The 27,589-nt window shown below is 53.4% G+C and overlaps 1 protein-coding gene across 3 annotated transcripts in view; it reads right to left on the bottom strand.

Moving 5' to 3' along the window:
• Window positions 1-27,589, bottom strand: part of Cmip (c-Maf inducing protein) — a 198,886-nt gene that overhangs the window by 52,934 nt on the left and 118,363 nt on the right. For 2 of the 3 annotated variants that reach the window (XM_006986345.4, XM_076572193.1), the window contains exons 2-3: window positions 26,792-26,917; window positions 19,681-19,731 (exon numbers count right to left, since the gene is read on the bottom strand). In XM_006986345.4, the coding sequence (XP_006986407.1) occupies window positions 19,681-19,731; window positions 26,792-26,917 (177 nt within the window). Of the gene's footprint in view, window positions 1-1,199; window positions 1,325-19,680; window positions 19,732-26,791; window positions 26,918-27,589 lie in introns of those variants that run through there. The other variant, XM_016004941.3, reaches the window with a different exon arrangement.

Genomic DNA, 27,589 nt, shown 5'->3' with positions numbered 1-27,589 from the left:
AGATAAGCACATGAGTGTCCATGAACAAAGTCAATGTGGTGGAGCCACCCTGGAAATGTGGGGGAAAAAATGGAAAAAAGAATGAATGCATCTTGCGACAGCCTAGATCACCTCATGGTCACTGTGTCTAGTGACAGAAGTCAGACATAAGACATACAGTTGGTCAAGCCATAAATTTACTAAAACCATCAAGCTGCATACTTACTATAGCTAATAGTAATGCCATGTAACTTATACCTCAAATAAGCTATTTTTAAAATATATAATGCCATCTAGGAAGATACAGGTGAGCAGATAAAGCCAAAGGCAACATGGCCTGTTAAGAGTATGGGTTTTGCAATAAGCAGATTTCAGCTCAAATTTAAACTCTATTTCTACCATCTACCCATTCATCCATCCATCAGGTATTTATCTATCTATCCTTCACCCACCCACTCATCCATTTATCCATCTATCCACCTATTCACCTATCTATCCACTCACCCATTCATTCATCAACCCACCCATTTACCTTTCTATCTACCATCCACTTAGTCTTCATTTATCTACCTGTTCACTGACTTATCCATATCCATCTACCTATTTACCTACTCATTCACCTAGCCATCGTATCACTCACTTACCCACCCATCTTTCACCCAAAAGTTTATGCACTCATCCCTCCATCCCCACCACCCACTTACTCATATATCCACCCATCCTTCACCCATCTATTCACTTGCCCATCTGCCCACTCACCCACCACCTACCTACTCACTACCCCCATCCAACAAAGATTACGTGAAGCCTTCTATCATAACGTGCCAAGTATTATGCTAAGTCCTAAGGAGACTGGTGAGAAGAGCAGACAGGCCCTGGGATTTACAGTCTATTGTTTGACTGCCATCCCTCATCCGCAAAGCAGTAAAAACGGTAACTACTTCCAAAGGCTTGCTGGGATTCTCCATGAAAGAACACCCATGAAGCACTTAATCTACTTCCTGGCTGCACAACTACAGACAGATAACATCACCTACCAATCTCAGGAGGGAGTGGTCCAGAGCAGGCAAGACTAGGAAAGGCTCTCAGCATTTGTGGCAAAGCGCCCCCAGCCAACGATGAACAGAGCCAGCAGGCAGTGCCTCCTGCTTCCCTTCTGGCAGAGCCAGTCACTCCATGGCTGTCCTCACCCTCTCTGCTTATCAAGGAAGGGACGTTACCTGGGCAACACCAGCCATCTCTCTGGAAACTGCTCCTGTGGCAGAAGCGGGCACAAGACACTGGGGTTCTCACGCCTGAGAGAGTGGAGCCTCTTAGCTCTCTTTCACAGGAGACAAGCTGTCATCAGGTGGGTGTCCCTCCCCTCACCAGGAGAGGTGTGGCTCAGAATGTACTGGAAACGCTTTTCCCAAGGAGGGGGGGCCACACAGCTCTGCTGCCTGCTGCAGCCTCTGAGGCTCGCATGCCCACAAGTACGCATGCTCCTCGTCACTTGTCACGGGTACTCTGAGGAGCTGCGGAGGGGAGGACGTCCCTACGGAGATGGAGCTTAGCAAGCTAGGGAGGACGTGGACTGGCTTTGACACTTTATTTCCAGGTCCTGCATGGAGTTGCCTGGCCTGTCTGAAAGCTCCTGGCCCCAGGGGGCTTCTGACAGTCAACTTAATTAGAATGAAATGTAAGTGGAAGGCAGCTTCTCAGCCATGCAGTCGCTCTGCAGCTGCTGAGAAGTGGCCGCTACACCAAACGGTGCAGATGGAGGACACTGGTGTCACCACAGAAAGAGCTATGGGGCAGTGCCAGGCCCCTGTCACCATGCCCAAGGTCCAGCTCATCTGCCTCTCCATAGAGCAGACAGCATTGTGCTCAGCACAAGGACACAGCCTCTATCTGCCTCCTTCCATAGGGAACATGGGTTCTCCAAGCCCCCAGCTAGTGGGTGTGTCCAACCTTTTGACACTGCAACACGACACTGACACCTACACCTACACACACACACACACACACACACACACACAAAGCACGCATGCCCATTATAATGTTAGCACTTTTGTGCTGGGCCACATTCAAAGCAATCCTCTTACATATGAGCGACGGGGTGCAGGATGGACAGGCCTAAACAGGTACCCCCCCCTCAGGCTTTTCCTCCAAAGTGTGGTTTCATAGTGAAATGTCCCCCACAGACTCCTGTGTGTGAACACTCGGTCCCCAGGTGCTGGAGCCGTTTGCGGAGTTGGCGAGATCTTCTGGATGTTGGGAGCAGGTGGTGAGGGTGGGGCACGAAGGCTGCAGGTGGGCTCTGCTTCTGGCCCTGTCTCTTCACTCCCTAGCTGGCATCATGTCCTAAGCAGCTACCACCTGTCTGCTGTCGTGTGTGATCCCCCACGAGGGGCTGTGAGCCTGAACAAACCTCTCCTCCCTGAAGTTGTTCCTGTCAGGTACTCACTCCATCACAGTGACAGGAAAAGTTACTAATTTATGTGGTAGCCCCCAGAGTCCCTTGCACACCCAGTGAGAAAGGCAGGCTGATTACACCCCTGTCCTGACTCTACACCTGCTATGGGCTGTGGATGTTGGTGCGGGCAAACACACAGCCTTCTAGACATATCATAGACATGTATGAAATTGTCATGATGAAGCTCACCATCATGTATAATTAATAAGCTAATAAAAGCATTAAAATGCTGTAAATGCAAGCTGCTTTTATCAGAAGGTGGGCCCTTCTGATCTAGAAATATTTGAAGGCGAAGGTGAATACTCTGCTTCTCTCTGATGAAGATCCTTCCTTTGCCGCAGGCTTGAAAGATGAAATAAACCCTTTCCTCCCCGAGTTACTTTTGGTCATGGTGTTTGTCACAGCAACGGAAAGCCAACAGATAGCTGAGAAAGCCTGTGACCCTGGCTGTCTGGGGACTCCAAGTCTGAGAGTGAGCTCTGCTGTCTTTGCTGTATATACATGTCCGTTATGAAGGTAAAAATCAGACACTGATGAACCACCAGGCATCCTGAAGCATATAGTTCCGTAGCACACCATGCATAGCTGTCATCCCAAAGGAAACTGAGGACCTCCAACAGTCAACGCCCCTTCCCCTCCAACAGCTAGTCTCCTTCTGGTTTCCGGACAAGTCACGGAACTGGAGTCATACAAACACATGGCCTTTTGAGCCAGGCTTTTGTCACTCAGCAAGCTGGCCTCAGAGTTGACAGGCACCCCAGTGATTGTCAATATTCAGTCCTTCTCAGGATATGGAATTCATCGTGTGGCCAAATCAACTGCTGCTGAGCTACTTGTCCATTGATAGGTGCTGGGCTGTTCCCATCTCTGCCTCTGTTCTCTGCAAACATCTGGATGGCCATCCGGTGACTTCCGCTGAACCATGTGGGTCTTTCAGGGGACCTAGATTTGGCCAGCAATCACTGCTGGCCCCTGCTCATCAGTAGAGGAATTCATCCATTTTTGTTTTTCAGGTGTGGGGGACAGGGAGGGGACATAACACACTCCAGCAATGCTACCAGTGAGATAACCATGGCTACTCCCTAGACAGGAGCAGCTGTAGGTTGTGATGCCTTTGCTCTTCCTTTTGGAGGGCTCTGTACTGGTCAGGCTCTGTACTCAATACCTAACGCATTATCTTCTTGTGTGTTTGTGTAGGTACCCATACGTGTGAGGGTACAAGTGGAGGCCAGAGGCCAGTCTTGGGTGTCACTCTTCAGGAGCTGTCCATCTTGTTTGCTGAGATAGGGTCTCTCACTGGCCCCGGAACTTGCCAAGTGAGCAAGTAGTAATCCAACTGTCGGCACTGGGATTTCAAGAGCACACCACAATGCCCGGCTTTTTTCACATGAGTTCTGGGTATTGAACTCAGGTCTCCAAGTTTGCAAGACAAGCTTTACTGACTAAGCTATCTTCCCAGGCCCTCCTCACATTAACTTCTGTCATCTCAACAGTACCTCAGCGAGGTGAGCCCCCACATTGTAGATGAGAAAATGGAGGCTGAGCGGTTAAGCTGCACAGCCAGTCATCGCAGGAGAAGTAGGGTAGCCGAGTTTGTAACCTGTGTGACCGCACGCCATCAAGCAGGGTGAACCCAGGGTTCTGGAGAGATGGCTCGGCAGTGAAGAGCACTGGCTCCTCTCCTAGGGGACCTGAATCCCAGCATCCACATGGTGGTTCACAACTATCTGTACCTTCACGTCAATCCCAGGAGAACTGACTGACACTGTCTTCTAGCCTACGTGGGCATCAGTCACAGACATATATGCAATAAACACCCGTACACATAAAATAAACATAACAATAACAACTTAAAAAACCTGTGCCTTCCATTCCTCAACGTCTGCTGTCCCTTCCTGTCAGCTGCGAGTCCAGCTGATGTGTGCCTGAGGAGCCAGCTCCTGGGGAGATGGGTAGTTTGTCTGGTAAAAGGACACAGCTTAGGCTCTCAGCCTCCTAAGTGACCACCATAGGCAGGCTCCCTGTAGCTATTCCTGCTGCCAAGGAAACAAGACCCAGGTGGGTGTCCTGCTCTACTGGCTCTGGGCATCAGCTGGTTGCCTGGGTAACCATGAATCTGGCTGATGAGTGGATGACCCACCTAGGTGTCAGACTCCCAGCTGGGTACCACATCCCACTTGCGCTGCATCCCAGGCACAAACTGATCATCGCATTGATGCACTGTGCTTCCCACTGAGCTCATGTTCCTTGGAGGCAGGGATGAAGCTCCCACTTTCTCTGCAATATTGTACAGGGTAGCCGAGCCACTTGGGGTAATGAAACTGCTGCTGGTAGTTTGTTCAAGGCAGAGAGGAGAATCAAACCTCAGCATCAGGACCAGAGGCACATCCTTCAAACAACTGTCAGGAACAGGGAACCCCAGGGGTCTGAGCCAAATACAGACTTGGCCTTGCAGATCTGGGCAGGGACTGCAGTCTGCACCAAGGGCTTTCAGGAAACCCTGGAGACTCCCGAGCCCTGTAAGAGCAAGATCCAACCCCCCACACCTGCTGGCTGGCTGTGGGGTAGACTCATCCCAACCTGTGGCACAGATCAGATGGTGATGGAAGGAACCGTTCCCTTGTCCAGGGTCACCCTGCTGACAGTGTGGGTTGAACTGTGTCTTCCCAGGAGCTATATCCCAGTCACAACTCTGGGCATCTGACTGTGACCTTATTAGGAAACAGGGTCTTTGCAGATGAGATCGAGTAAGATGAGATCATGCTGAACTAGGCTGGGTCCTGAACTGGTGCCCTTGCAAAAATATCACATGGAAACTCCCCCCCCCACACACACACACACTCAATACCACATGTGCAGACACAAGAGAACGAAGCTGCATGGCTGTAAGGAAGAAGGGCCAAGAATCGCTTGCAGTCCCTAGAAGCTGGACAAAGTCAGGCAAAGATACCCCCCAGAAGACTCCAAGGGAACAAGGCCCTGCTCACACCTTGACTCTGGCCCTAGAGCTATGAGAGAGACAGAGGGAGAGGGAGAGACAGAGGGAGAGGGAGAGACAGAGGGAGAGAGAGAGGGAGAGGGAGAGGCAGAGGGAGAGGCAGAGGGAGAGGCAGAGGGAGACAAGACGGAGGGTTTTTTTTCAAGACAGTTGGATCTGGAGGTCCTGGGAAACCCATATACCTGGGAAGCAGCAGGTGAGGGCTGACCTGCGGCCGAGGGCCCTGGCCCCTCTAATCTAGCTGTCTCTTGAGCCAGGCTGATCCTGGCTCTATCACTTCACCAAGGGCTCACAGTAAGAGACCCTCAGCTCAGCCTCCGTTTGGTATGTGCTGGGTTCTCTTTTCCTTAGTCTTGCCAGGCTGTTCTCTCTGACACCTCAGCGGGCTGTGGGATCTGCATCACCACCCCCAAAGCCTGCCCTGGCTCTGCTGCCGTGCAGAAGACTAGCCCTGTGTGGCCTCAAGCAGGCTGGGCCCAGTCATCCACAACGCTCTACACCTGCATCATCCGTGATGTCAGAGGGAGCTACCTGGGGACCTGGCGGGGTGCAGGGAGAATCTCCAGGAGAATTCGGACAGGGACGTCAGCCTCAGCTGACGTACGGTCCTTGGCAAAGAGAAACCATGGGGGAAGATTCTACCCAGCATCTTCCTTTCACAACAGCAGACACCGTCAAAACACCCACTAATCAAGGCTTCTTCCCACAAGCTTCCCCAGGACTAACGCCCACCCTGAAAATCCTGCTAAGACCCTCAATCCCAGCTACACATCAGAAGCATTCTAAGGCTTAAGAGACTCCACGCTCGGGTGCACTGTAGATGGGTGGTACCCAGACATTGGGTGGGTACCAGTCTGTTGAGTGAGTGTATCTGTACGCCCCTGTTCATAACAGCATTATTCACAACAGCCAAGAGGTGGAAGGAACCCAGGTGCACAAGCTCATGAACCAGCTGTGGTACAGACACGCACTGTACGTACCACATTACATTACAAAGACTGCATTACACGGTCTTTAAAAGGAAGGCAACGCTGACCCCTGCTATAGCCTACATGCCCTGGAAGACATTCTGCGGAGGGACCAAGTCTCCTGTGATTCCACTCACGTTAAGGTACTGAGAGGAGTCAGCTCTCGGGGGACAATGAGTTGAAGGACAGTTGTTGGGGTTGGGGCAGGGAAATTGGGACGTTATTTCTGGATGGGAATAGAGCCCCCGTCTGGGAAGACAAGGATGGTTGGTGGTGATGGTAACAAGACAGTGAGAATGCACTCTTATACAAGCAGGGGGCAGGCGGGCTGGGCACTCCACAGAAGCCTCGTCTGGGCCCTTTCCCACCTTTTTCACACACCACTGAGCCATCCCACTCAAGTACGCCCAGGAGATCTGGGGTCCCGGTGTCAGTCACAGAACCAGCACTCCACACATCAATAGTAGGTCTGAGCACCTGGCTCTTCGGTCTCAACACCTGCTGGGAACTAGTCCAGACCAGTTCCTGCGGCTTTCCCTCCCGCCTGCTTCTGCAAGGCACCTCACACACAGTACCCGGAGGCAGGACCTTCTATACGCCACCAAAGTGAGGCCCACTGAGGTCCTGACACCCAGCCTCAACTTGGGGGTCACTCACTCACAATGCCTTTGGCTCGGTGGCCTCAATCACAGGCATTCTTGACTGACCGGGGCCCTACCCACGGCAAACCCTTGCACCCTGACAGGCTGTAGCGGGGCCTCTCACTAAACAGTAAAGCCAGGGGAGTTGTTCAGCACAAACCCTTGTGATGGCTCATCTTCGCCGTCAACGTGGAAGGATTTGGACTCGCCGTGGAGACACACCTCAGGCATGTCCTGTGAAAGTGTTTTCAAAGAGATCTGACTGGGGTGGGAAGACCCATCATTACTGTAACAGAACCATCTGCGGGGCTGGGGCCCCAGACTGAATCAAATGGAGCTGAGCACCAGTGTTCGGCTCTCCCTCGGCTTCCTGACCGTGGATGCAGCTGGACCAGCTGCCTCATGCTCCCTGCGCCCACATCTCCCCCGCCATCGTGGACTGCAGGACCAAGCTATGAGCCAACACAAACCCTTCTTTAAGTTGCTTTAAATTTTTTATTTTGGATTTACTTCTTTTATGTGTATGAAGAATGTTTTGCCTGCATGCATGTATGTGCATCGTGTGCATGTCTAAGAAGAAGGTATCTGTTGGATCCCTGGATCTGGAGTCACAGGCAGTTATGAGGCACCCCAGGGGTGCTGGGCAACCTCCACCAAGCTGCAGGCACGACACCCTGTCAGGAGCCTGGATAATAGAACTTGGAGAAAAACCAGGGTCTGGAATGTACAGTTGGCTTCTGTGTGTGTTTTTGACAGTCCACGATATTATCCTTGGATGTAGCATGAGGTGTGATCCTAGTACCTTCTCCTGATCTCGCACCAGGCAACTGCCCTTTCCAGGATGGAGTTGGGATTCATACGGTAACACCGAGAACCCCAGGAAAACCCAATCGGATGCCAGGAGTGTGGGCTCCAGGTAAAGTGCATCATGGTGAATTCTCAGCCACCAATGAGAGGAGGGAGCACAACAGAGAAATCCAGGGAACACATCCAGGCATTGGCACCTGACCTTAAGCTCTGAGGGACACAGCGATGGGGCCTACTGAGGACAGAGGGAGGTATCAGATGCCGAGGTGGAATTGGGGCCTGGCTACATTGAGAAAATTATTATCTGAGGGCTAGTTCTATTGTTTGTAAAATGTCACCTCCCAGACACACTGTGCAGCTTAGATAAGATGACAGATGGGATGAATGGATGGGATCTAGTAGTCACTCAACAAACACTCATTGCACATTCCTTTTTCTCTGGCTGTTGAAGCCTGGGTTGCATTCGTGCCATCCAGAGGGAATGTTGGTATAACACAGTGTACAGTGGCCCTACCCCCCAGTTCATGACTTTGAGACAGGGTCACATGCAGCCAGACTGGCCTTGAATTTTCTACATAACTAAGAGTGACCTTGAACGCCCGACCCTCCTGACTGCACTTCCTGAGTTCCCGGATGATAGGTGTACACCACTGGCCCTGGTTTATGAAGTGCTGGGAATTGAACTCAAGGCTTTGTGCATGCTCGGCACATGCTCTACCAACTGGGCCCCTCCCCTACCTCACAATCAGACTCTCTACTTGAGACTGTGAGTCACCTTTGGAGAACCAACGAGACAGGGAACCTGTGCAGAGGCTCCAACCCAGACTTCAACGAGAGCCTTGCCCGTAGGCACCTACAGGTGCCTGATGCCATCTTGGGTGCCCTGACCTTCTGGGTGCCCTTTATTGTTACGGTCCTGGAAACCCAGCCCATCTAAGGACAGACACAGCCCCTGCAGGGAGTCTGGCTCGAGCCTCCATAGATCTGCCTCGGTTTTTCTGCCACTTTCGGGGTACAGTCTCCTGGCACGGTGTCGCCACCGGAGCAGCTCTGTTGGGTGACCCTGTGTCCCCATGAGTGGATATCTCTGCCTGTCTGTGGGGCTCGGTAGGTTCCAGGGCCACCCTGAAAGCTCCAAACACCCGATGCCACAAGAGCTTCAGGCTTTTGACACCTACACTGGCGAATCAGCTTCTCCCCAAGCCTCCCCCGCTTCCAGGGACCTGCCTGATCACCTCTGGAAGGGCGAGGGCGAATCCCTCTGTGGGGACAGCTGTGGCTGCTCTTTTAAGTCTCTGTTTAGCCTCGTTTCCAAGCCAATGAGCAGGCAGGAGCCACTGAGGCCAGCACAGAACAGCAGGCCACCGGTCATCTCCTCCACTGGGCCACGCAACCACCATGCCACCCCGGGAGCATCTCCAGATCAGAGCACCCCACTGCCACCACAGCCTCCCGGGGAGCAGAGGGCATGCCGAACGGTGACACTGCCTTCTGGTTATGTCTGGAAAACTCATCCACAAAGAGAAGGGGGGGGGGGAGAAATCAAATAAAATTCTGCCTTAAAGGGCAGAAAGAGGGCTTACCCACAACCCATGTATGTGAAAAGCCTCCCTGTGCGGCTCAGTGACTCATCAGTCCCCATCAAAGCGGGTGCTGATGACACATGGAAGCTCCAGTCCCCTCCTTACTTGGAAGGAAAAACAACCCACAGATGCCACTTCTTTCCTGAATGCTGGGAGAGCCATCATGCGGCTCTGGGGACTCAGACAGGCCTTCGTATCAAAGGGATCTCAGAGCTGTCAGGTTTCTAGGAGGACTGGGGAAGGACAGAGTGGAAGACCCAGCTCCTCCATCTTCTATCATGTGCACGTGTGGAAGGTCAGGAGATGTCACCTGGATTTCCTTCCTCCCTTCCGAGACAAGGTCTCTCACTAGGACGTGGGGCTTCCTGATTAGGTGAGGCTGGCTGGTCATTGAGCCCCGGGGACCTGTCTGTCTCTGCTCCTCCGGTGCTGAGGCTACAAACACATATTTTTTTTTTTTTTTTTTTTTAAAAAAAAAAAAGAGTTCTGAGGGTCAAACTTAGGTCCTCATGCTGAGCCATCTTCCTCTCCCCTCCCCCACTCTCTAGCCTTGCTGCTTGGGGCAGGTCACTGCCTCTGGTCTGGGTTCCAGATGTTTGGCCTATGGAGAGCCACCAGATCCCCAGGGTGAGGACCGGGTATCATAGCCCCTTGTACTGTTTGGAGACAGTGGATGCTCAAATTCTCTCCCCTGGTCCTTTTTGGGATCCCCATTTCCCAATATGGACATCAGTGAATTACTAAAGATCTGAAGCCCCATCTAGTTACTCTGAACAGAATCCAGAGGCCCTTCTTCACCTGTGGCCCAATCTCCCTTATCTAGGCTCCATAGGGCCAGTCAGTGGCCTTCCTTCCCATCAGACAGACGCCGGACAGAAACAGCTGCAAGGCGGAAGTTCTTACTTGGGCTCACAGCCTCAAAGGTCACAGTTCAGAGCCATTAGGCTCCACTGTTTCTAGACTTAAGGTGTGGCAGGGTGACCAAGAAGAGGAGAGAAGGACAGAGAAACGGGACAGCGGAAAGAGCTAGTCACACCTCCAGGGGCTGACTTCCTCCAGTGAGGCCCCAACTCCTAAAAATGTCCATCAATTCTCAACAACGTCATCAAATCCTGTGCGGGTCTGTCAAATTACCGATCACTCAGGAAGCCAGCGTCCTCAGGAACCAATCACTTCCAAAAAGGCCACCAGCTGGCAACTCCCCTCCACATATGAGCCTTGGAGTGACATCTCACATTCAAACCTAGTGCTGTGGTTTAAGAATAGTAAATGGAGGGAGCGGGGCGGCGGTGACACACACCTTTGATCCCAGCACTCGGGAGGCAGAGCCAGGCGGATCTCTGAGTTCGAGGCCAGCATGGTCTACAGAGCGAGATCCAGGATGGCCAAGGCTACAGAGAGAAATCCTGTCTCAAAAAACCAATAAACAAACGAACAAATGGAAAGTTCCAGAATTCCATTGTTTACAAGTTTACCATTTAGCATTGTTTTGAGCAGTATAATGAATAGTAGCAGCTCCCTCTCTTCTGGTCAGATGAAGTGTCTCCACGCCGTATACACCACTAGCCTGTCAGTGGTTACCTCCTTAACCAAAGAGCTGCTGTGGTACCAGCGTTCACACTTATCTCACCCTCCTTTGACTTAATAATGGCCCCTGGGCACACAAGTGTGACGGATGCAAAGAACAGCTTACGGGTATCCAACAAGCCCAGATACGGGCTCTGGTGCCGGGTGGTTTAGAACTTGGCAAAACACCACACCCACATAGAGCTCGGGACCGGCTGGGCTTTGGTGCCCTTTGGGAGGGTTGAAGCCAGGGATGTGGTGGATCTCTTCCTGCATCTACAGAGACACCCTGCCATATAAAAGCCACAGGAACGAGGACCCAAACGGTGAGGAGAATAACGTCTGTGTGGTGTTTTAGAAGGAAGACAGCCTGAGCAGCCTGTTAGGCCACCGGCAGGGAGGGACAGCTTGTGGGGACGCAGGCTTGAGAAGGGAGACTCGACGCTCATTCATACTTTCCTGTGATTTTAAAGGACTACCGCAGACCTGCGCATGGTTCAGTGTGTGTTATTTTTTCTTAATTTATTTTTTTATTTGAGAATTTCATACATGAGTATTGTATTTCTATCACCCCTACCAACTCCTCCCATCTCTACCCTTATTCCCTCTCAAATCCCCAACTTCTCTAGTTATTGTTGTTACACACACATATATAATCTATTATAAGAATAAACTTCATATATATAATATAACCTATTGACTCTGCTGGTCCTATGTGGACGTGTTTAGAGTGACTACTGGGGACTGGATAATCTATCAGGGAGCTTGTCCCTGAAGGAAATGGATTCTCCCTCTTTCGGTAGCCACTGATTGCCTGTAGTTCTTCACCTAAGGACGGGACCTTGTAAGATTTCCTCCGTCCACGATGGCATAACAACCGGTACCATTATCCAGGTCTTGTTTAGACAACTATATTGTTGAAATTTCGTGAGTGCAACATCTCTGTCATATCTAGACACATGTTATCTAACATGTGGCCCTGGTCCTCTGGCTCTTCCATTCTGTTCCCTCTACTAAAACTTTCTCCGAGTCTACTGAGGATGACAGGCAGCTCTGCACGCTCGACAGTTAAGATCTGGGTGCTTCGTGACATGTGATCATGGTTCAGTTTTTAAAGCCCTAAAAAAGGGCAAGCAGGTACATAGCAAGCGGAAATTCTTTGTCCTTTTCAATATTTAAAAACAAACAGGAAATGCACTTTTTAGTACCCCCTGCCCTAGGCCTCTCATCCCCTCAGAAGCAGTGAGAATGTAACTATTCAGGAAAAAGAGTGGTCAGGCCCGACTCACGGTAACTCTCCGGTGACCGTAAGTGTACCCCACAGCCTGGCGACTAACTCCCACACACCCGCAATGGGAATGCGGGCACAGACACCACAGTGTTCCTGTCTGTCCCAGGCCTAACTAGACATGTCCTGTCACCAGAGGATTAACAAGCTGAAACACACCCACAGCAGAGCAAACGTCACCCAGCAGGAGCAGAACACAGCGTCACTCCACAAAGAACCCGTCTAAGTCTCAGAAACCCAATTTTCAGCCTACAAGCCCAAGGTACAAGTGAGTCCATTCACAATACTGAGTTCAAGCAGGCCAGACAGACAGATGCTGCTAGGAGTCTGGGCATTGGAGACCCACTCACGGCTGGTCGCCACACCTCACGTTCCCTGGGGAAGAGTTCTCCGGGTCACCTCTTCTGATCTGCAGGCTTCTCTCTAGGCTACTGGTAAGAGTCGATCTAGAGGACAGAAGAGCCTGTAACAAGCCTAGTCTGAGGGCACATGTCCATAATCATCTCTCAGATACGCTGGTAGCAGTGGCCGGAGGATAGCAAATTGGAGTAACTTAGCACGATCCCCTCCCCCAAATAAAACAGCTGCTGAGGGTATAACTCAGTGGTAGAGTACTTATTTACCTAGCATAGCTCAGTGGTGGAGTACTTATTTACCTAGCACAGAATCCCCAGCACTGGGGAGAAGGTGAGAGGGTCGGAACGGGGAAAGGCAGGCAGAAAGAGAAAGGAGAATGTGGGGGAGTGGGGAGACTGTAGGTTCAGGGTGGGGTGCTGTCCCCCATCTCCATGCCTTCCACATCTATAACTGCCAAACTCTGGCGGAAGAAGCTGGAAGGAACGGAGGAAGCGAACTCAGAGGCCACCTGCCTAGGTTTACATCCTAGGCCTCCCTGGGTCCAGCAGAGGAACACTGGACCAGCCCCTGTGTTCTTTCAGCTCAGCCTTCGAGGTGGGCCTCATTAAACCTTGGGGTTCCGTGACATCCCCCAGGATGGCTCCCAATATCTAGTAATTGTTTTCTTTCCTCTACCCTAAAGGAAGCCTGAGAGCGCGGCTCTCCTCCCCAAGGCCACCCAACCTCTGCCACTTGTTAGTTTCAATCCCAGGAGTTCCCCTTGTTGTTAGTTACGGGGACCCCAGTGACTCTGTGAGGGGCCGCACTGAGGCTGTGAGACACTGGAGACTAGTAGCCGGGGCCACCAAAGGCCTCCACACTTGGGTCCTCCTGAGCCAGTCACCTTTGCTCTCTGGGTCACCCCAGGGCCTTCCTGCAGTGCTGGAGTAGGATGGCCTCTCACAGCGCAGCTTTTACAAGGCTCCCGGAGTCCCTCTGATCCTTCGAGGACTGAATGCCAAGAGCGAACCTGGATGGGCAAGGCAGGCATGGGACAGGGCTGGAAAAGGACCGAGGCCCTGCTCTGTTTCTCCTGCCTTCTCAGAGGGCAGGACACACGGAGCCACACAAGAGTGTGTCGCTCATCCAGCAACTGGGAAGTGGGGGCCCAGGCCAGGGCAAGGCACTGAGTTAAAGGGAGTGGTGTGGTGTATCTGGGCAGGTGTGCGAGCCGGGTAGACAGCCAAGGACAGGTGACCAGCCAGCCTTCACCCATAACCCATAACCCTCAACACATCTGGAAGGCCTGGAAAGAAATGCAACGCTTGCTCGTGTGTGTGTGTGTGTGTGTGTGTGTGTGTGTGTGTGTGTGTGTGTGTGTGTGTTCGTTCTAGACACGCTGGGGTCTGTGAAAGCTAAGTGTCTGGGGGGGAGGAGGAGAGATCTCGTGCCCCCTCCTCCTGGCTCTCAGACCACTGAAACAATGGGCCCCAGCAACTAGAATTTCTCCCAGGGAGTTCACGCTGAGAGAAAGAAAAGGCTGGCGTCCGGGTGCCAGTCAGAGGAGGAACTCGGATCCCTCAAAGAGAATGAATGCACAGTTATGACAGCTCCTTAGACCACCTCACGGTGAGTCTGGAGCCAAGACAATGAGGGGTCAGTGAGTGACGGGGCCAGCCCTCAACAAAGGCTGCTTAGTTGGTGTGCCTCTTAGCGAAGCTTCATGTCACCGTCTTGAATATGGACTTTGGGGGATGGGGCTACTGGGGGGTGGGGTTACTGGGGGCCAGGGTTACTGGGACTCTTGGTCCCTTCCTTTCTGTTTTTCACTATTTTGCGTCTGTTTAATTGGCACCCAGAAAGTGATGGCCAAGCCTGGATTGTTAGGCTGCCAGGGCCTAGGATCTGAGCCTAACAACTCCAGTAACAACCTATGGGGCACATAAGTGTATGGGTGAGAAAGTTCATGCCTATGTGTGTGCTCTACGTGCGTGCGTGCGTGCGTGCATGCGTGCGTGCGGAACTATACTCCAGGCCGGGAAAGAAGATTGGGTTCTGGACTCAAGTCAGCCTTTGGTCAAAGGCTATGTGACTGGGTGAACTCAGGTGTAATTTCTCAGCGCCACTGTTCACATTTGAAACGGGGACACAGAAGAAGCAGGCCCTAGCTGCGGCTGGGATGCCCAGCCATGAGAGGCTAAGCGTGGGCTCAGTGCAGAGGGCATGGTGACTACCTGCTGCTTTGTGATTGGGGGTATGTCTCTCTGGATACCCCAGGAGAAGATCCATGGATCCGAGTGGAGAGAGGAGTCGAAGCCACAGCATAGGACCCCGGGATGGGCCCTTCCCAGTGTGACATCCTAGCCAGGGAGAGCCAGAGCCAGGGTGACTGCACCCCTGGAGCATCCTGTTCGGAGCCGCAAGCTCCCCATGCCAGGAGTGCTCTGGCTTGGTCTTCAGCAAGGGGTGTAAAACGGGGTGTCGGCTCAGGGCCTTCTGTCATCCTGACCCGGTCCCCCAGCAAATCTGGCACACCAGGCAGGCCTCCTCCCTGTGTGGAGCATAGGATCAGACGCCTGAGAGTATGAGAGGCAAGGAGCCTATGCAGGGACCCTGACAGCGACTGTCCCCAACCAGGGGCTCTGAACGCACACAGGTCAATCCCGTTGCATGACAACTGCCTGCCCAGTGTACTTCTAAGAAGTCATTTGTCCTCGGGAATGTCTTCATTCTCTTGGGCTCCAGCCCCTCTTCTATAAGACAACAGTGACCAAGGCTTTGAAGAACTATCCTGAGGCTCAAGACTACAAATGTGTGTGGGACACAGACATAGGGTATCCATGAGCTTAGGAAACCCTGTGTGGCCAACACCGGTGGCACGTCTTCATGAGGATTCACTCGTCTGCCAGGGGGCTAGAAGAGGTCAGGAGTGTGTGTGCAGGCCACTTGGTTTCTACAGACCTACTCCACTTCCCTCACACGCGATTGGTCCTACGACCTTCACTAAGACCCAGTGGGTGAGGTGCTCCTGACACCCCATTTCACAGAGAAGAAAACCAAGGCGTCAGTCAGTCACTCCACTGACAACACATGAATCCAATGGCCATCCTCACACACTACAGCACTTTTTCTTTTTCCATCCTCCAAAGTACAGAGGAGGGACAGAGGCCTGGGCAGGGGTGGCTGTAAGGCCATACCTTCCAGGGACTTGGGAGAGCCTGCTGGGGAGAAGTAGACAGCTGTGGCCATGCGTGTGCAAACGCACTCATGGGCTGGCCAGCCTCTTGTCACACACCCTGCTGACCCCTGTCCCTGGGCCTGTTGTGTTTCCACTGACCCACTTTCTCTCGAGAATACCATCATTGTGGGTTTCACAGCTTCTGCCCGGCGGCCTCTGAACCACACCAGGAAGCAAAGGCTGAGTGAGCTACAGAGACCCAGTTGTGTAGGGGAGGGCCAGGCGCCTGGCTAGGGCTTCCCCACCAGCCACAGCTACTCCTCAAGGTTTCCAGGCAGGCTTGCCCCTCACAGCTGTGCGCACTGTAGCCTCTGGTCTCCAGAGTCCAGAGAGAAAAAGAGGCCAGTTTCTCACAGTTTTGTAAGCGCATGCCATGCACGCCCTCACAGCCTGGCACACAGTGGGTGTCACACAACCTAGGCTGTCCCCTCATAGCCTTGTTACACACATGGCCTAGTGCACACAATGGGCCGGTCCTTTCACAGTGACATATATTTGGACCTGAACACCATTAGGCCTTTCTTCTTAGGGCCTTTGTACAACAGGTCAGCCTCCTTATAGCCTTTACCCACAGACGGGCCTGTCTCCTCACAGCTTTGCACACACAGTGGGATCTTATCTGTTCTCTCAGACTTGTACGCACAACGGGCTTGTCTCCTCACGGCCCTGTATACATGGCTGGGCTGACTCCTCACAGACTTGCACACACAGAAGAGCCTGACTCCCTCTACAAAGAAGGGCCTGTGCCCTCATGGTCTTGTACCCGTGAGAGGTTGTTCCCTTGAAGCCTGCTGTACGCTATCTCTGCAGACCCTGGCCTCTGAGGGACTGGGCAGGAGCAAAGAGGAGCATCTGAGTCAGTACCGAGGGCTCATTAACTCTGTACGACTGTTTATGTTCCACACCCAAGGGAATTGGCCTCAAGGGCCTACTGCCTAAACCAAACAGGCCAGCCTCCCCAGGGAGCCCCTGGGACTGGAGGCGGGGCTCCTGGGGATTTGGGTAGGGCAGAACAACCCTTTCCCATCCCACTCCTAGTAAAGGAGGTGCTTGTCCCCCGATCCATCATGGAACTCCAGGCTTCCCTGGACTCCCCTGACCAAGGCTGCTGTGAGCAAGAGCAGACATCTTTCCAGGGGGAGAGGGAAAGGGAAGGAGAGAGAAAGAAAGGACTCGGGGCTCCATGGCCTCGTGTCTTCTCAGGGCAGCGGCTGGCTCAGGAGAATCTATCCAGGCAGAGAAAACGGTGGTGAGGGAACCGCTCAGCCAAGAGGACCATGATGGCAGCAGGGAGCACACAGGAGACCCCGGGAGAGCTCCCGACTATAAAAAAAAAATCGCGGGACTCCTACAAAGGGGATTGCGGTCACAGCCTGCCGTGTTCCCCAGGACAGCGTGGGGTGGGCTCGGCAGCATCCGCTGGCTGAGCAGCCCTACCCTTCTGAGTGCTGGAGGCTGCAGTTGCAGTTGTGTCTTTTGAAGATCCAATTTTGCCCTCCTGAGGAGGAAACACAGTGCCCTGGGCAAGTCCAGGCAAGTTAAACTGGGAGCCAGAGTATCTGGGAGGAGTGTGTCACGCCACAAAAAGAGCGCACGCTATATATACTCCGTGTTGTGGGCCACCGGCGGAAAAGTCACAAATCCAAACCGTGGTTGTGGGATTGCTAACTGTCCTCAATTCTGATGCTCTGCTGTCAGCTTTTTTTCCCCCCTTCCCTCTCTGTTAAAAAGGAAAAAAGAAACAAGTAAATAAAGAAAGAAGAGAACTCCACAGTGGTTGCCTTCACCCATGGAGGGAAAGAGTGGCCGGGCTGTCGCAGGAGCAGAGAGAGGGTCACACGCTGAATCTCAGGCAGTTTGATGGAGAGGAGGCAGGACGGACCCACGGGTCTGGATGAAAGTTGCTGAGCAACTACGGGAAGCTGTTTGTTCTCTCTGGGCTCTAGTTCCCATACGGGCCAAAGAACCGCAAAGCACAAGTGTCCAGGGCAGCAGGCCTGACACATCACAGACTTTAGGAACTGCATTCAGTGACATGAGCAAACACCCAGATCTGTCTGGACCAGGACAATGAAAAGGAAGGGTTCGAATCCAGGACTTCCAGCTGACATTTCTAGCTACACTTATTCCCCTAAAAGTGATGCTTTGTCACTTTGCAAGGATGGACAGCAAGTCTTAACTCCTAAACGTAGACCTCCGGAGGCCATCGTTAAATCATGTTGCTATACCAAGAGACCGCTGCCACCTGGTGGCTACGTACCCAAATCATCCGTGCCAATGGCCCCAGGGGGACTGCACTAGCATCTCACACAAGCTTCTGTGGTGGGAATGAAGGTCACCACCCACCTCCTGGAGGAAGGGACAGCGCCTGGCAAGGCCACCGCCACCCTTGGACAACTCTGGCTTAAGTTTTCACTGACTGAACTTTGCAATCATCAAGAGGCTGGACAGCATCAGAACTGAGGTCCGGGTCCTCATAAGAACTGTTGGAAACCCAAGGACATCCTCCCTAGTTCCGGATTCACTTGGTGAACCCCACCTACACTCCTAGGCTCGAACTCTGAAATCGTCTTTCTGCCAAAGTCTCTTGAAATTTCATTTCCTTGTAAGCCTCAAATTGGAGGCAATCCTCCTGCCTCAGACGTCTAAGTCCTAGAAACATTAGGCACATGCCACTGAGCTCAGCATCAAATTCCATTTCACGCCTCAGAGGTGTGCGTGGAGTGCAGGTGGAGGAAGCATTCACCTCAAAAGGCTGTGGTGAGTCAGGACCCCTAAACCCTCCTCAGCCCTCTCAGGTTGCAGGGGGCCGAGCTGCAGACTGAGCCCACCTTTCCCAGACTAAGCCTGGAACAGACAGGAATGAACTCCACAGGGGCATGGCACCCGTGAAATGGAGAGCAGGAACCTTGCCCAGCTGCCAGCACACAGTAGGAGCTCAATAGGTGTGGTCTCACTCTGATGACTCATGCTTAGCTCAGACTTGGCACCAGGGGCATACAGCGAGATGGACAGATAACAGGGGAGGAGATGAACTTCTCTTAGGGACAGTCATGTGACTTGCTGGGTACTCCTTCACTTAATTGCATGCTGCTGGCTTCTGAGGCCCTCCAGGCCACTATGAGGACACCCTGTGACATGGTCCACACCTACAATGGTGGGTTCTGAACCACAGTTCAAAAGAAGGAGACAAGAGACATTCAAGTATGCACCACCCATGCATGCCCTGTGACCAGACTCCATCACCTGGGCCACTGAACACAACAGAACTGGATCCCCATGGAGCTTTTCTCTTCAGGAAAGCTGGCCCAGGCCCAAGAAAGTGACAGCAGAAGTCTGCCCTCTCCATGTGCCAGAAACTTGAAACTTCCACCAGGAGAAAGGGAGTGATGCTGGAGAGCTAGCCCACCAAAACGAAGCAAGGTTGGTGATCATGAGCCAGGGTTGCTCAACCTCTGCTAAATGCCTACTCTGCAAAGCGTCCAAAGCTTCTTGTTCAAGGAACCTTCCGGAACCCAGAGTCCAGCCTCCCTGGACCCCAGGTTTGCCCTCCCTCTGATGAAAGCAGGCCTAGGACCCTCCTGGAAGCAAGGGACCAGCTGGAAGTCTCCAAGATGAGCAGCCACCACCAGGGACCTGCTTCTATCACAAGGCATGGTACTTGAGGAAGAGGCAGAAGCTTCCAGCAAGAGCCCTGACCCCTCACTGAGCCACCCAAGAGGCAGCGCTCCCCACCTCCAGCTGTGCCCTGCCTGGAGCTCAGCCACCACTCTCTAAGTCCCAAGTGGCCTCTGCAAACCAGCAGGAAGGCCCTGACTTACCTTCCACTGCAGAGAATGGAACCACTGATCTCGCAGGTAGCTGTTGGCAGCCTGTAACAACAAGAACAGGAGAATGGCAGGTCATCATTTTCTGGAACGTCGCAGACCATCTTACTACTGGCCTCCTCACAAGCCCCCTAACCACTGCCATCTGCCCCGAGGCCCCGGCTTGTCTCCTGAAAAATGGTGCACTGACCCTCAAGAGCAAAATCAGAACAGAAGACATGGCTGCCAGTATGGGATAGTTTTGCTGGGTACCAGAGTCTCCACCCGGCTGGCTGGAGCACGTTCCCTGTGTTTATGCATATTGGTTGACCGTGGGCCTTGGGAACTGGCTGAAGGTGATATAGCTGAGTGGACTGGTCCAGGAACCCGGCCTGTCACACCTGGGGTTCTCTCAACACTCCCCACAATGGGCTTCCAACACCTTGCACATATGTACCAGAGCTGAGCCTCAGAAAAGACCCAGGCTCAAGTCCCGACCGTGATCACAGCCTAGGTGTGAGCAAGTCATTGGATAACACAAGGCCTTCAGAGGCCTGTAAAGAGAAACATACACACCCCTTACAGTCTGTGGCCCACCTGCACCCCCAGCTCAGTATCTGGTCTCATGACAATGAACCATGGGGTATCCCACAGTGGAACAGTGAAAATACCATACAGATGTCCAACAAAGGCCCTCTGCAGCGAAACAGCGCCAGCCACAGCGTGCTCTGGTTTCTCTGCTGTAAATAATCTCCATAGTTAGCGCTATCAAGGAGACTGGCAGCTCTCACGAGCAAGTGTAAACCAGAATGGGCCAGCACCAGCACCGCCCTGCTCCACAGCCTGGTCTATGCTTTTAACATATCACAGTGGTGGGGAGGAATATGGGAGGGGGAGGGCCTCCAAGAACATGTACACACTAGTCACCTGTGGCGGTGCTATCCTGTGGGGGTAAAGAGACTCCCAAGACGGTACATCAAGGCTCTTGTGACAGGGAGATCACCCTGAACCATGTGGTGGCCCAATGGGATCACAGAGTCCAGGTAAGAGGGAGGCAGAAGGGCCAATCAGACTGAAGCAGGGAGATGGTCAAGGCCACAGACCCCCCGACCCCCACGGAACATCCAGACACTGGGAAAGGAGACAGACTCTCTCCTGGGCCTCAGAAGCGGAGCCCTGGCCATGCCCTGACAACTGGCGTGTGGTGCTTCTGATCCCAGCAGGTAGCTTGAGAAGATCAACTCATCTTGGGGTTGAGAGTCAAGCCCAGCCTACCCTGGGCTCTGCTGACACCTCCCTGACATGGACCTGGGGTCTAGATGTCTCCATGTTGTACACAGTCTCGTTCTCAGCCTCTTTCCTTCGCATACACAGTACGAGCACACAGAGCTTGGTGACTTGGCCAGTAAGTGTGAGCTGATGTGACAGGAAAGGGCAGAAGCGTTGCTTTTAAGAGCCAGTGCATGCATGACTTAGCCCTGCTCTTTCCCATGCAGCAGCAACAACAGAAATCTCTCAGATGTGTGCTCCAGAACAGAAGCCCAGCAGCCTCAGGGAATGGGGCAGTGTGAACCGGTAGGAATCCTTTGCTTTTTGATCTACACCGGACTGGGTCTGTTTCATCAGTGCAGCATACTTGCACTGTCTGTCTGTCGTCTGTCTGACTCTCACATGGCCGAACACTGCGCTGGAAACTCTCCACCTTCACCTGTTCCCTCCAGTGCCTGTGCAACTCTTGGCCACCCAGATCACATCCAGGATGCCACCTCTCTAGGATGACTGTCTGGAGGCTGGCTTCCTCCTGGCTCCTGCTCATCTACCATCATTCTGTCCTGTTATTTGGCCTCCTTCCTCCAGGGTATGGCTCTGGGAGGTTGGGAATGATGTGTGATTTAAGCATCACTGTGGTCTGTGAAACCCCGAGCAATGGAAGACTGGCTGATGTGTTGAATAAATGGGCGAGTGATTGATTGGGTGGATGCCATGTGTTCATATGCACAAGGCAAGGAAGCATGGATGGGTACAAGGGGGAGTAAGTGGGGACAGATGTATGGATGGACAGGTAGATAGTCAGATGGGCATGTGGGAGGAAGGTGGGTGGGTGGGTGGATGGATATATACATAAGTAGGTAGATGGATGAGGGCAGATAAATGGGTGGGTGGATAGATGGGTAAATATGTAGATATATGAGCAAGTGGACAGAGGGTAAATGGGCAGACAGATGAATAGATGAGTGGATGGGTAAATGGGTACACGGATGCATGGAGGGGTAAGTGGTTAAATGGTTAGGTGCATACATGGATGGAAAGATGGGATGGATAGATGCACAGAGTGGTAAGTGGGTCAATGGGTAGGTGTGCATGCAGATGGATGGATGGGTAAATGTGTGGCTCAGCAGGTGTGTGTGTAGATTGACAGATGAGGTAGGTAAGTAGACAGACGGCAGGTGGGTAGGTGGATGGACGGATGAGGTAGGCATGTTGACAGATACAAGTGGACCAGTGCATTCACACACAAATGGAACTTCAAAGAACCCGTCAGCGCTGACACCCTCTTCATCGCCAAGCTTTTGCCGAGTCTCCAAAAACAAGTATGGCGGTATGGCCCTGAACACCTGTGTACCAGGCTTGGACTATCTTTGTCTCCGTGGTAACCAAGGAGACAGGTACTGTGGGTCCAGTTACAGGTGAAGACATGAGGCTCAGAAGCTTCCCACTGCTCTGTGTGCACTTGGCTAGCAGAGCAGACTTCGGTCACACTTCAGGCCCATCTCCCTCCTAGCCTGCTCGCCCCAATTCCCCCCTAGGGAGCAGGCAAAGAGTGTCCCAGGGACCTGCTTTTCCCCTTGAGAGTCAATGAAGAACGCGGCAACTATTCCCAGCACCAAGAGGCCAACATGGAAAGCAGAGTGGGCCGGGCAGTGTGTGACAAAGGTGAGATCCCTTTCAGTGCCAGGCGACACTCTTGAGTCCCAGGACGGGCCTTCCCAAGTGGCTTCTGGCAGAGGGCAAGTCGGCCTGGCTGTGTGGCAGCCAGAAGGAGCGCCTGTCTACGAAGTTCCCTTACAGCCAGGGTGGCAGCAGAGAGGAGCCAGGACAACCCAGATCCCCAGGAACACCAGGCACAGTGAGTGCCTTGAGGGTGACTTGGAGGAGAATCCCCAGGAACCCCAGAGGGAGTTCACAGCCCACCTTGGCCCCATGGCCCCAGGCTTGCTCTGGTGGCTCTCTGCCCTGTGCCTGGTGATAACCTTCCCACAGGGCTGGCTCCAGGCAATTCTGCCCAACTTCCTCTGCAGAGGCTGCCAAGTTCTAGCTCATTGTTGCATTGTCCGCGAGGTGAGAAAAACAGCCCGGAGCCTGCAGGGACTGTTCCCAAGTTCAGCTTCCTGGCCCAATCTCCAGGAAAAACAGCAAAGAGTGGCCGGGAAAGCTCTGCTCTCTCGCTCTCTCTCTCTCTCATTCTCCCTCTCTCCCTCTCACTTCCAGTAAAAAAGGAAGCCATCCAGTCCCTGTCCCTGCCAGCTACTGGTGTGTAGGGTAAACAGTTGTCCATCTCCCATGGGGCTTTCAAGACTGGCAATGAGAAGTGGGGGCGGAGGGTGGGGTGGGGGGCGCTGTCGGGAAGGAAGGTCCACTTTCCCTTCTTATTCAAGCACCTTAGGCTCTGTCTACTCTTCCTTAGGGACAGACCCCCTGCCTCGAGGGTATCAGCACTGCATAGTTCTTTAGTGCTCAGCACTTCACCAGAAGCCACCAGCAATGTCTCCCACATAGGACAACCACAGCGTAGGTGCTAAGACGCTGGCCTCCGCACAAAGGTGTTGACAAGAGGCGGGTAAGAGAGAAACAATTTCAGCAGGCCTCTGCTGTCGCTGGGGCTTCTAACACACGCTTAAGGAGCTCACACTGAAAAAAATCACAAAGTGCCCAGGGGCACTGACTGGCTGCCATGCTGAGCCCTGGTGCCTTGTCCACTGCACCTGCAGGGGGATTGATTGCACCATGCCACCTAAGGGGATGTGTGGGAAGGTTTACTCAGCCTTCCTGGAACCCCCAGCTCAGGTCCCAAGGGCTGGACTTCCAGGAAGACAGACTATTGATCTAAGAAAGCGAGAATGGGGAAGGCGGCCCCTAGGAGGACACTGCGATCGGAGGAGGAATTCAGGAGGGTGATAGAGAGGAAGAGAGAGATGCTCTGAGGCTGAGGAGACATTAGAAGGAAAAAAAAAAAAAAAAAACGGCAAAAGCTGGAGAGGGAGGAAGGGATGAGAAAAGCAGAGAGAAAGGCAGAGAAGGGAACAGAAGGGAGACAAGGGTGCAGAGACAGAAAGACAGATACCGAGACAGAGGAAGATGATGGGAGGAGGGAGATGGAGGGCTAGACAGCATAGACACAGCCGAGGCCTTAGTGTGGCTCAGCACTGCGAAAGAACATTTCCCAGTCAATAACATTAATTAAACCCAAGCTCACACCATCACAAGGGCTCGTGGCTGCAGTGCCCATGCTCAGCTCAAAACACTCCAGGGCTTCTGCCATCCTGCCACAGGCCCTTGGTGCTTCCACTGGGCCACGGACCCTTCAGCCTACCTGGCTTCTTCCCAGGTCCCTTTCCACCCCGGGGCAAGGAAGACCTATCCCCAGTCACCCGTGGCTGCTCTTGGCGACACCTGGGTCCTGGGTTGTAACACAGTATGCCATTCAAGAATGAAGACAAAGCCAGGGCCCTGACATCCGTCCCACACAACATGTGGACCACAATGCCCAGCAGAGGCCCTAACCAGCACCCCCCGTCACCATCCCAGGGATGGCAGGGACAGGCGGCCAATCCAGTCTGCCCCCCTTGGCCTGATGGAGGTGCGAGCGGGAGAGAGACCCATGGGTGGACAGGGGCAGGGCTACACCCACCTAGCTCTCTGAAGGGAGACCGCGCTGCTTCCCTGAGTTGGGCTCCGGACTGCAGCAGGAGCTGCTGCCGCGGCCTCCTCTCCTCTCCTCTCTTCTTCTCTCCTCCTCTGCTGCTCCTGCCTCTGACTGAGCAGCCACCAAGCAGGGGCGGCAAGCGTGGAGGACGCTGGGGCAGCCTGGTTTGTCAGCCCACAGGGGGAGCTCTGACACGTCACTCTCGGCCCACTGCAGCCTGGGAGTCATCGCCGCCGCCGCCAGCCGGGGCCATGTCCAGGTTAAAGGGACATGCCCAGAGCCGGCCAGCATCCCTGGCTCCTCTGACCCAAGATGATGCTCTAGCCTCTCCTCTCTAGTCCCAGAAACCAAAGGCTCTCCTGCCAGGGAGTGGGGACCACCCTCAACGGAGATGGTGATGATTTCTCACACACCCAGCCTTCTGCCCCTGAGCCCCTGATCTGTCTGTCTAGTGTCCCCTCGGTCCCTTCACAGCTTTCTACGGCTCCCTAATGCCTTCAGTATATATAGTCGGAGCTGGTGAGATCGTATCATCTAGACACAGTCATGGGCATCAACCCTACTCCCCCCCAGCTGCAGCAGAGAGCGACCTCCCTACACTAATACTAGATGTGCCCCCTGCAGGGCATCCTACTCATCCCCCTGTACCCCACACCAGATGCATCACTGGGGCCCATCTGTCGGGGGGGGGGGGGCAGTGAGTCATGCTCCCCTCCCCCCACAGGTCCTCTGGGACATGCCTGTGTCTGAGCTGCGGCTTCGGTAATCTTGTGTTTATGGCTTGGTCTCCCTAGAGGCTGAGAGTGAGGATGAGGATGAGGATGAGGCCGCGGGGCCCAGGCTGGAAGCTGTATAATTCAGCAGTAAAAACGTTCCAGAAGGCTGTCCTGCTGCCCTTCAGGGTCCTCCTTGTCTTGGTTGTTGTTGCTCATGGCGTCACCCAGCCCCAGAGGGTCTGGCGTTTGCCCAGCCTTGCGTGGACCCAATACTACAGACATCCACTGGGTGAGAGGAACAAGAAGGAAGGCAGAGAGGCCAGAGGAGGCACTGCAGGGGCTGATTATGTTGTTTCACATCCCCCACTAAAAACCAGGGGACAAAGAAGGAAATCGGGGAGCTCTGCTGGCCACAGGGCACGTGGTGAGGAAGTAGGGGGCAGTTTACAGAGGACACAGCTTGGTGGCTGAGTTCGAAAATGGGCTGTGGCGGGCATGGCTTCTGGTATCCTCCAAGAGAAAACACTAAGGACAGGGATGTGTCACACAATGTCCCCAGCGCTGCTGTGGCAAGTGGCTTCTAGCTGCTACTTCCCCTTTCTCTCTCTCTTCTGCCTCTCGGTGGTACCGGAAGGGCCATCAGCTGCTATGGTCAAAAGTGGGCAGGGAGCCCGAGCAGTGGACACTCCCAAGGAGGGAACAAGACCAGCAGGGCCAGCCTGACTCTTCCATGAAGTTCCACGAGGAAGGAAAGGCACTCTTACTTTTTCAAGAATTAGAAATTCCAAGCAGTGCCTTAGGATGGCCACCCCCCTCCCCACTTTCCCACCACACACTGACAATGCGCCTCAACACGAGGCCAAAGCAGAGGGAGGGGCAAAGACTAAGTATTGATGACATCATCATCATCATCTGCCCCGGCCCCAGCTGTTCCCGCAGTCCTCTCCAGAACCTCGCAGCAATTTTAATAGCATGACATTCCCACTCATCTTGTTGTCCGAATGATGTTTGTGTCATTTCCAACTGATATCCTGATGGACACATGGAGCTAGCATTCCCATTGTTTGAAAACAAACAAACAAACACAGAAACAACAACAACAACAACAACAAAACCCCTAAACCAACAAAGTGAGATACGGGACACACCCTCACTTGAGTCCACCAAAGAGAAGATTCATAACAAGGTACTTCTCACTACGTCTGAGGCCCGACAACTGGCCCATGGGCATCAGTTTTCCTATCTGCAAAACGGAGGCTAGAGAATTCATTTTTCAGGCTCAGGAGAACTAGCAAGCTCCCAGACAGTGGGCATCATGCAGCAGGTGCTTAATCCACGCACGGCCCTCCTCCTGCCCTCCTGAGAGCCCTTGATTCCTTCGTGATGTTCTGAGTTGACAAAAGCTAACGGTCTATAGAGGGAGCAGGTGAGGGAGAGAGAGGAGGGGACAGAGGGAAGGAGGAGAGAAACTGCTTACTCATCCTACCTGCAGCAGGACGGTCCCCCCAGGGATGGTGAGCTGTAAACAGTACTTCGGGGCATTCTCCCAGGACAGCGGCTGAACATCTTCAATGGCGCTGTAGGAGACCGAGTTTTCCATGTACCCAGACGGCTGTAGCAAAGAGAGAGGAAAACATGCCCAGGTTACAAGAGCTGGCCCAGCCCCCACCTCAGAAGCCAGTGCTGGTGACACACTGGTGGCGAGCAGAGTGTGAGAACAGATACGCAGCTAGCCCAGGGCCAAAGGAAGAGCCAGAGTTCTTGGCTGGCAGCATCCCACTGTGTGGCAGGGCTATGAAGGAAATCCATTCCGCATCTAAGGTGCAAAATGAGGAACAGGCAAGGGAAGAACCCTGAGCATATGGGTGAAGGGTCATTCCCTGGTGACCACAGGGCCCAGCTCAGGTAGAGCTAGGATGTCAGCATCCTCCAATGGCTCCTGTGCCCCTGGGGGTCACTCCCCGCAGCAGCCCACTGACAGGACCTCTAACCCATTCCACTCCCTTCCCCCCACCCCAAAGCCCACAGAGCATATGCTGAAGACCAGTACCTGGTCCTCCACATGGTTCAATAGCATGTGCTGGGAAAACGCATGAGAAAGCCAACCATGGGTAAGTGATGGGAGAAGGCAAGCGAAGCCTAAAGCTATCCACACTGCTCCCTAAGAGAGTCCCACTCTCAGAGAAGCATGGGGCGGCGGGGGGGGGGGGGGGGGGGGGGGGGGAATGGGACGACGACAACACACGGTCTTCAACACTCCACCTCCAAGATGCCGGAGCTCAGG

The sequence above is a fragment of the Peromyscus maniculatus genome, chromosome 5 (assembly GCF_049852395.1).
Source record: "Peromyscus maniculatus bairdii isolate BWxNUB_F1_BW_parent chromosome 5, HU_Pman_BW_mat_3.1, whole genome shotgun sequence".
In the NCBI taxonomy this organism is placed as follows: Eukaryota; Metazoa; Chordata; class Mammalia; order Rodentia; family Cricetidae; genus Peromyscus; species Peromyscus maniculatus.
This window is presented reverse-complemented; position numbering and strand designations above follow the sequence as displayed.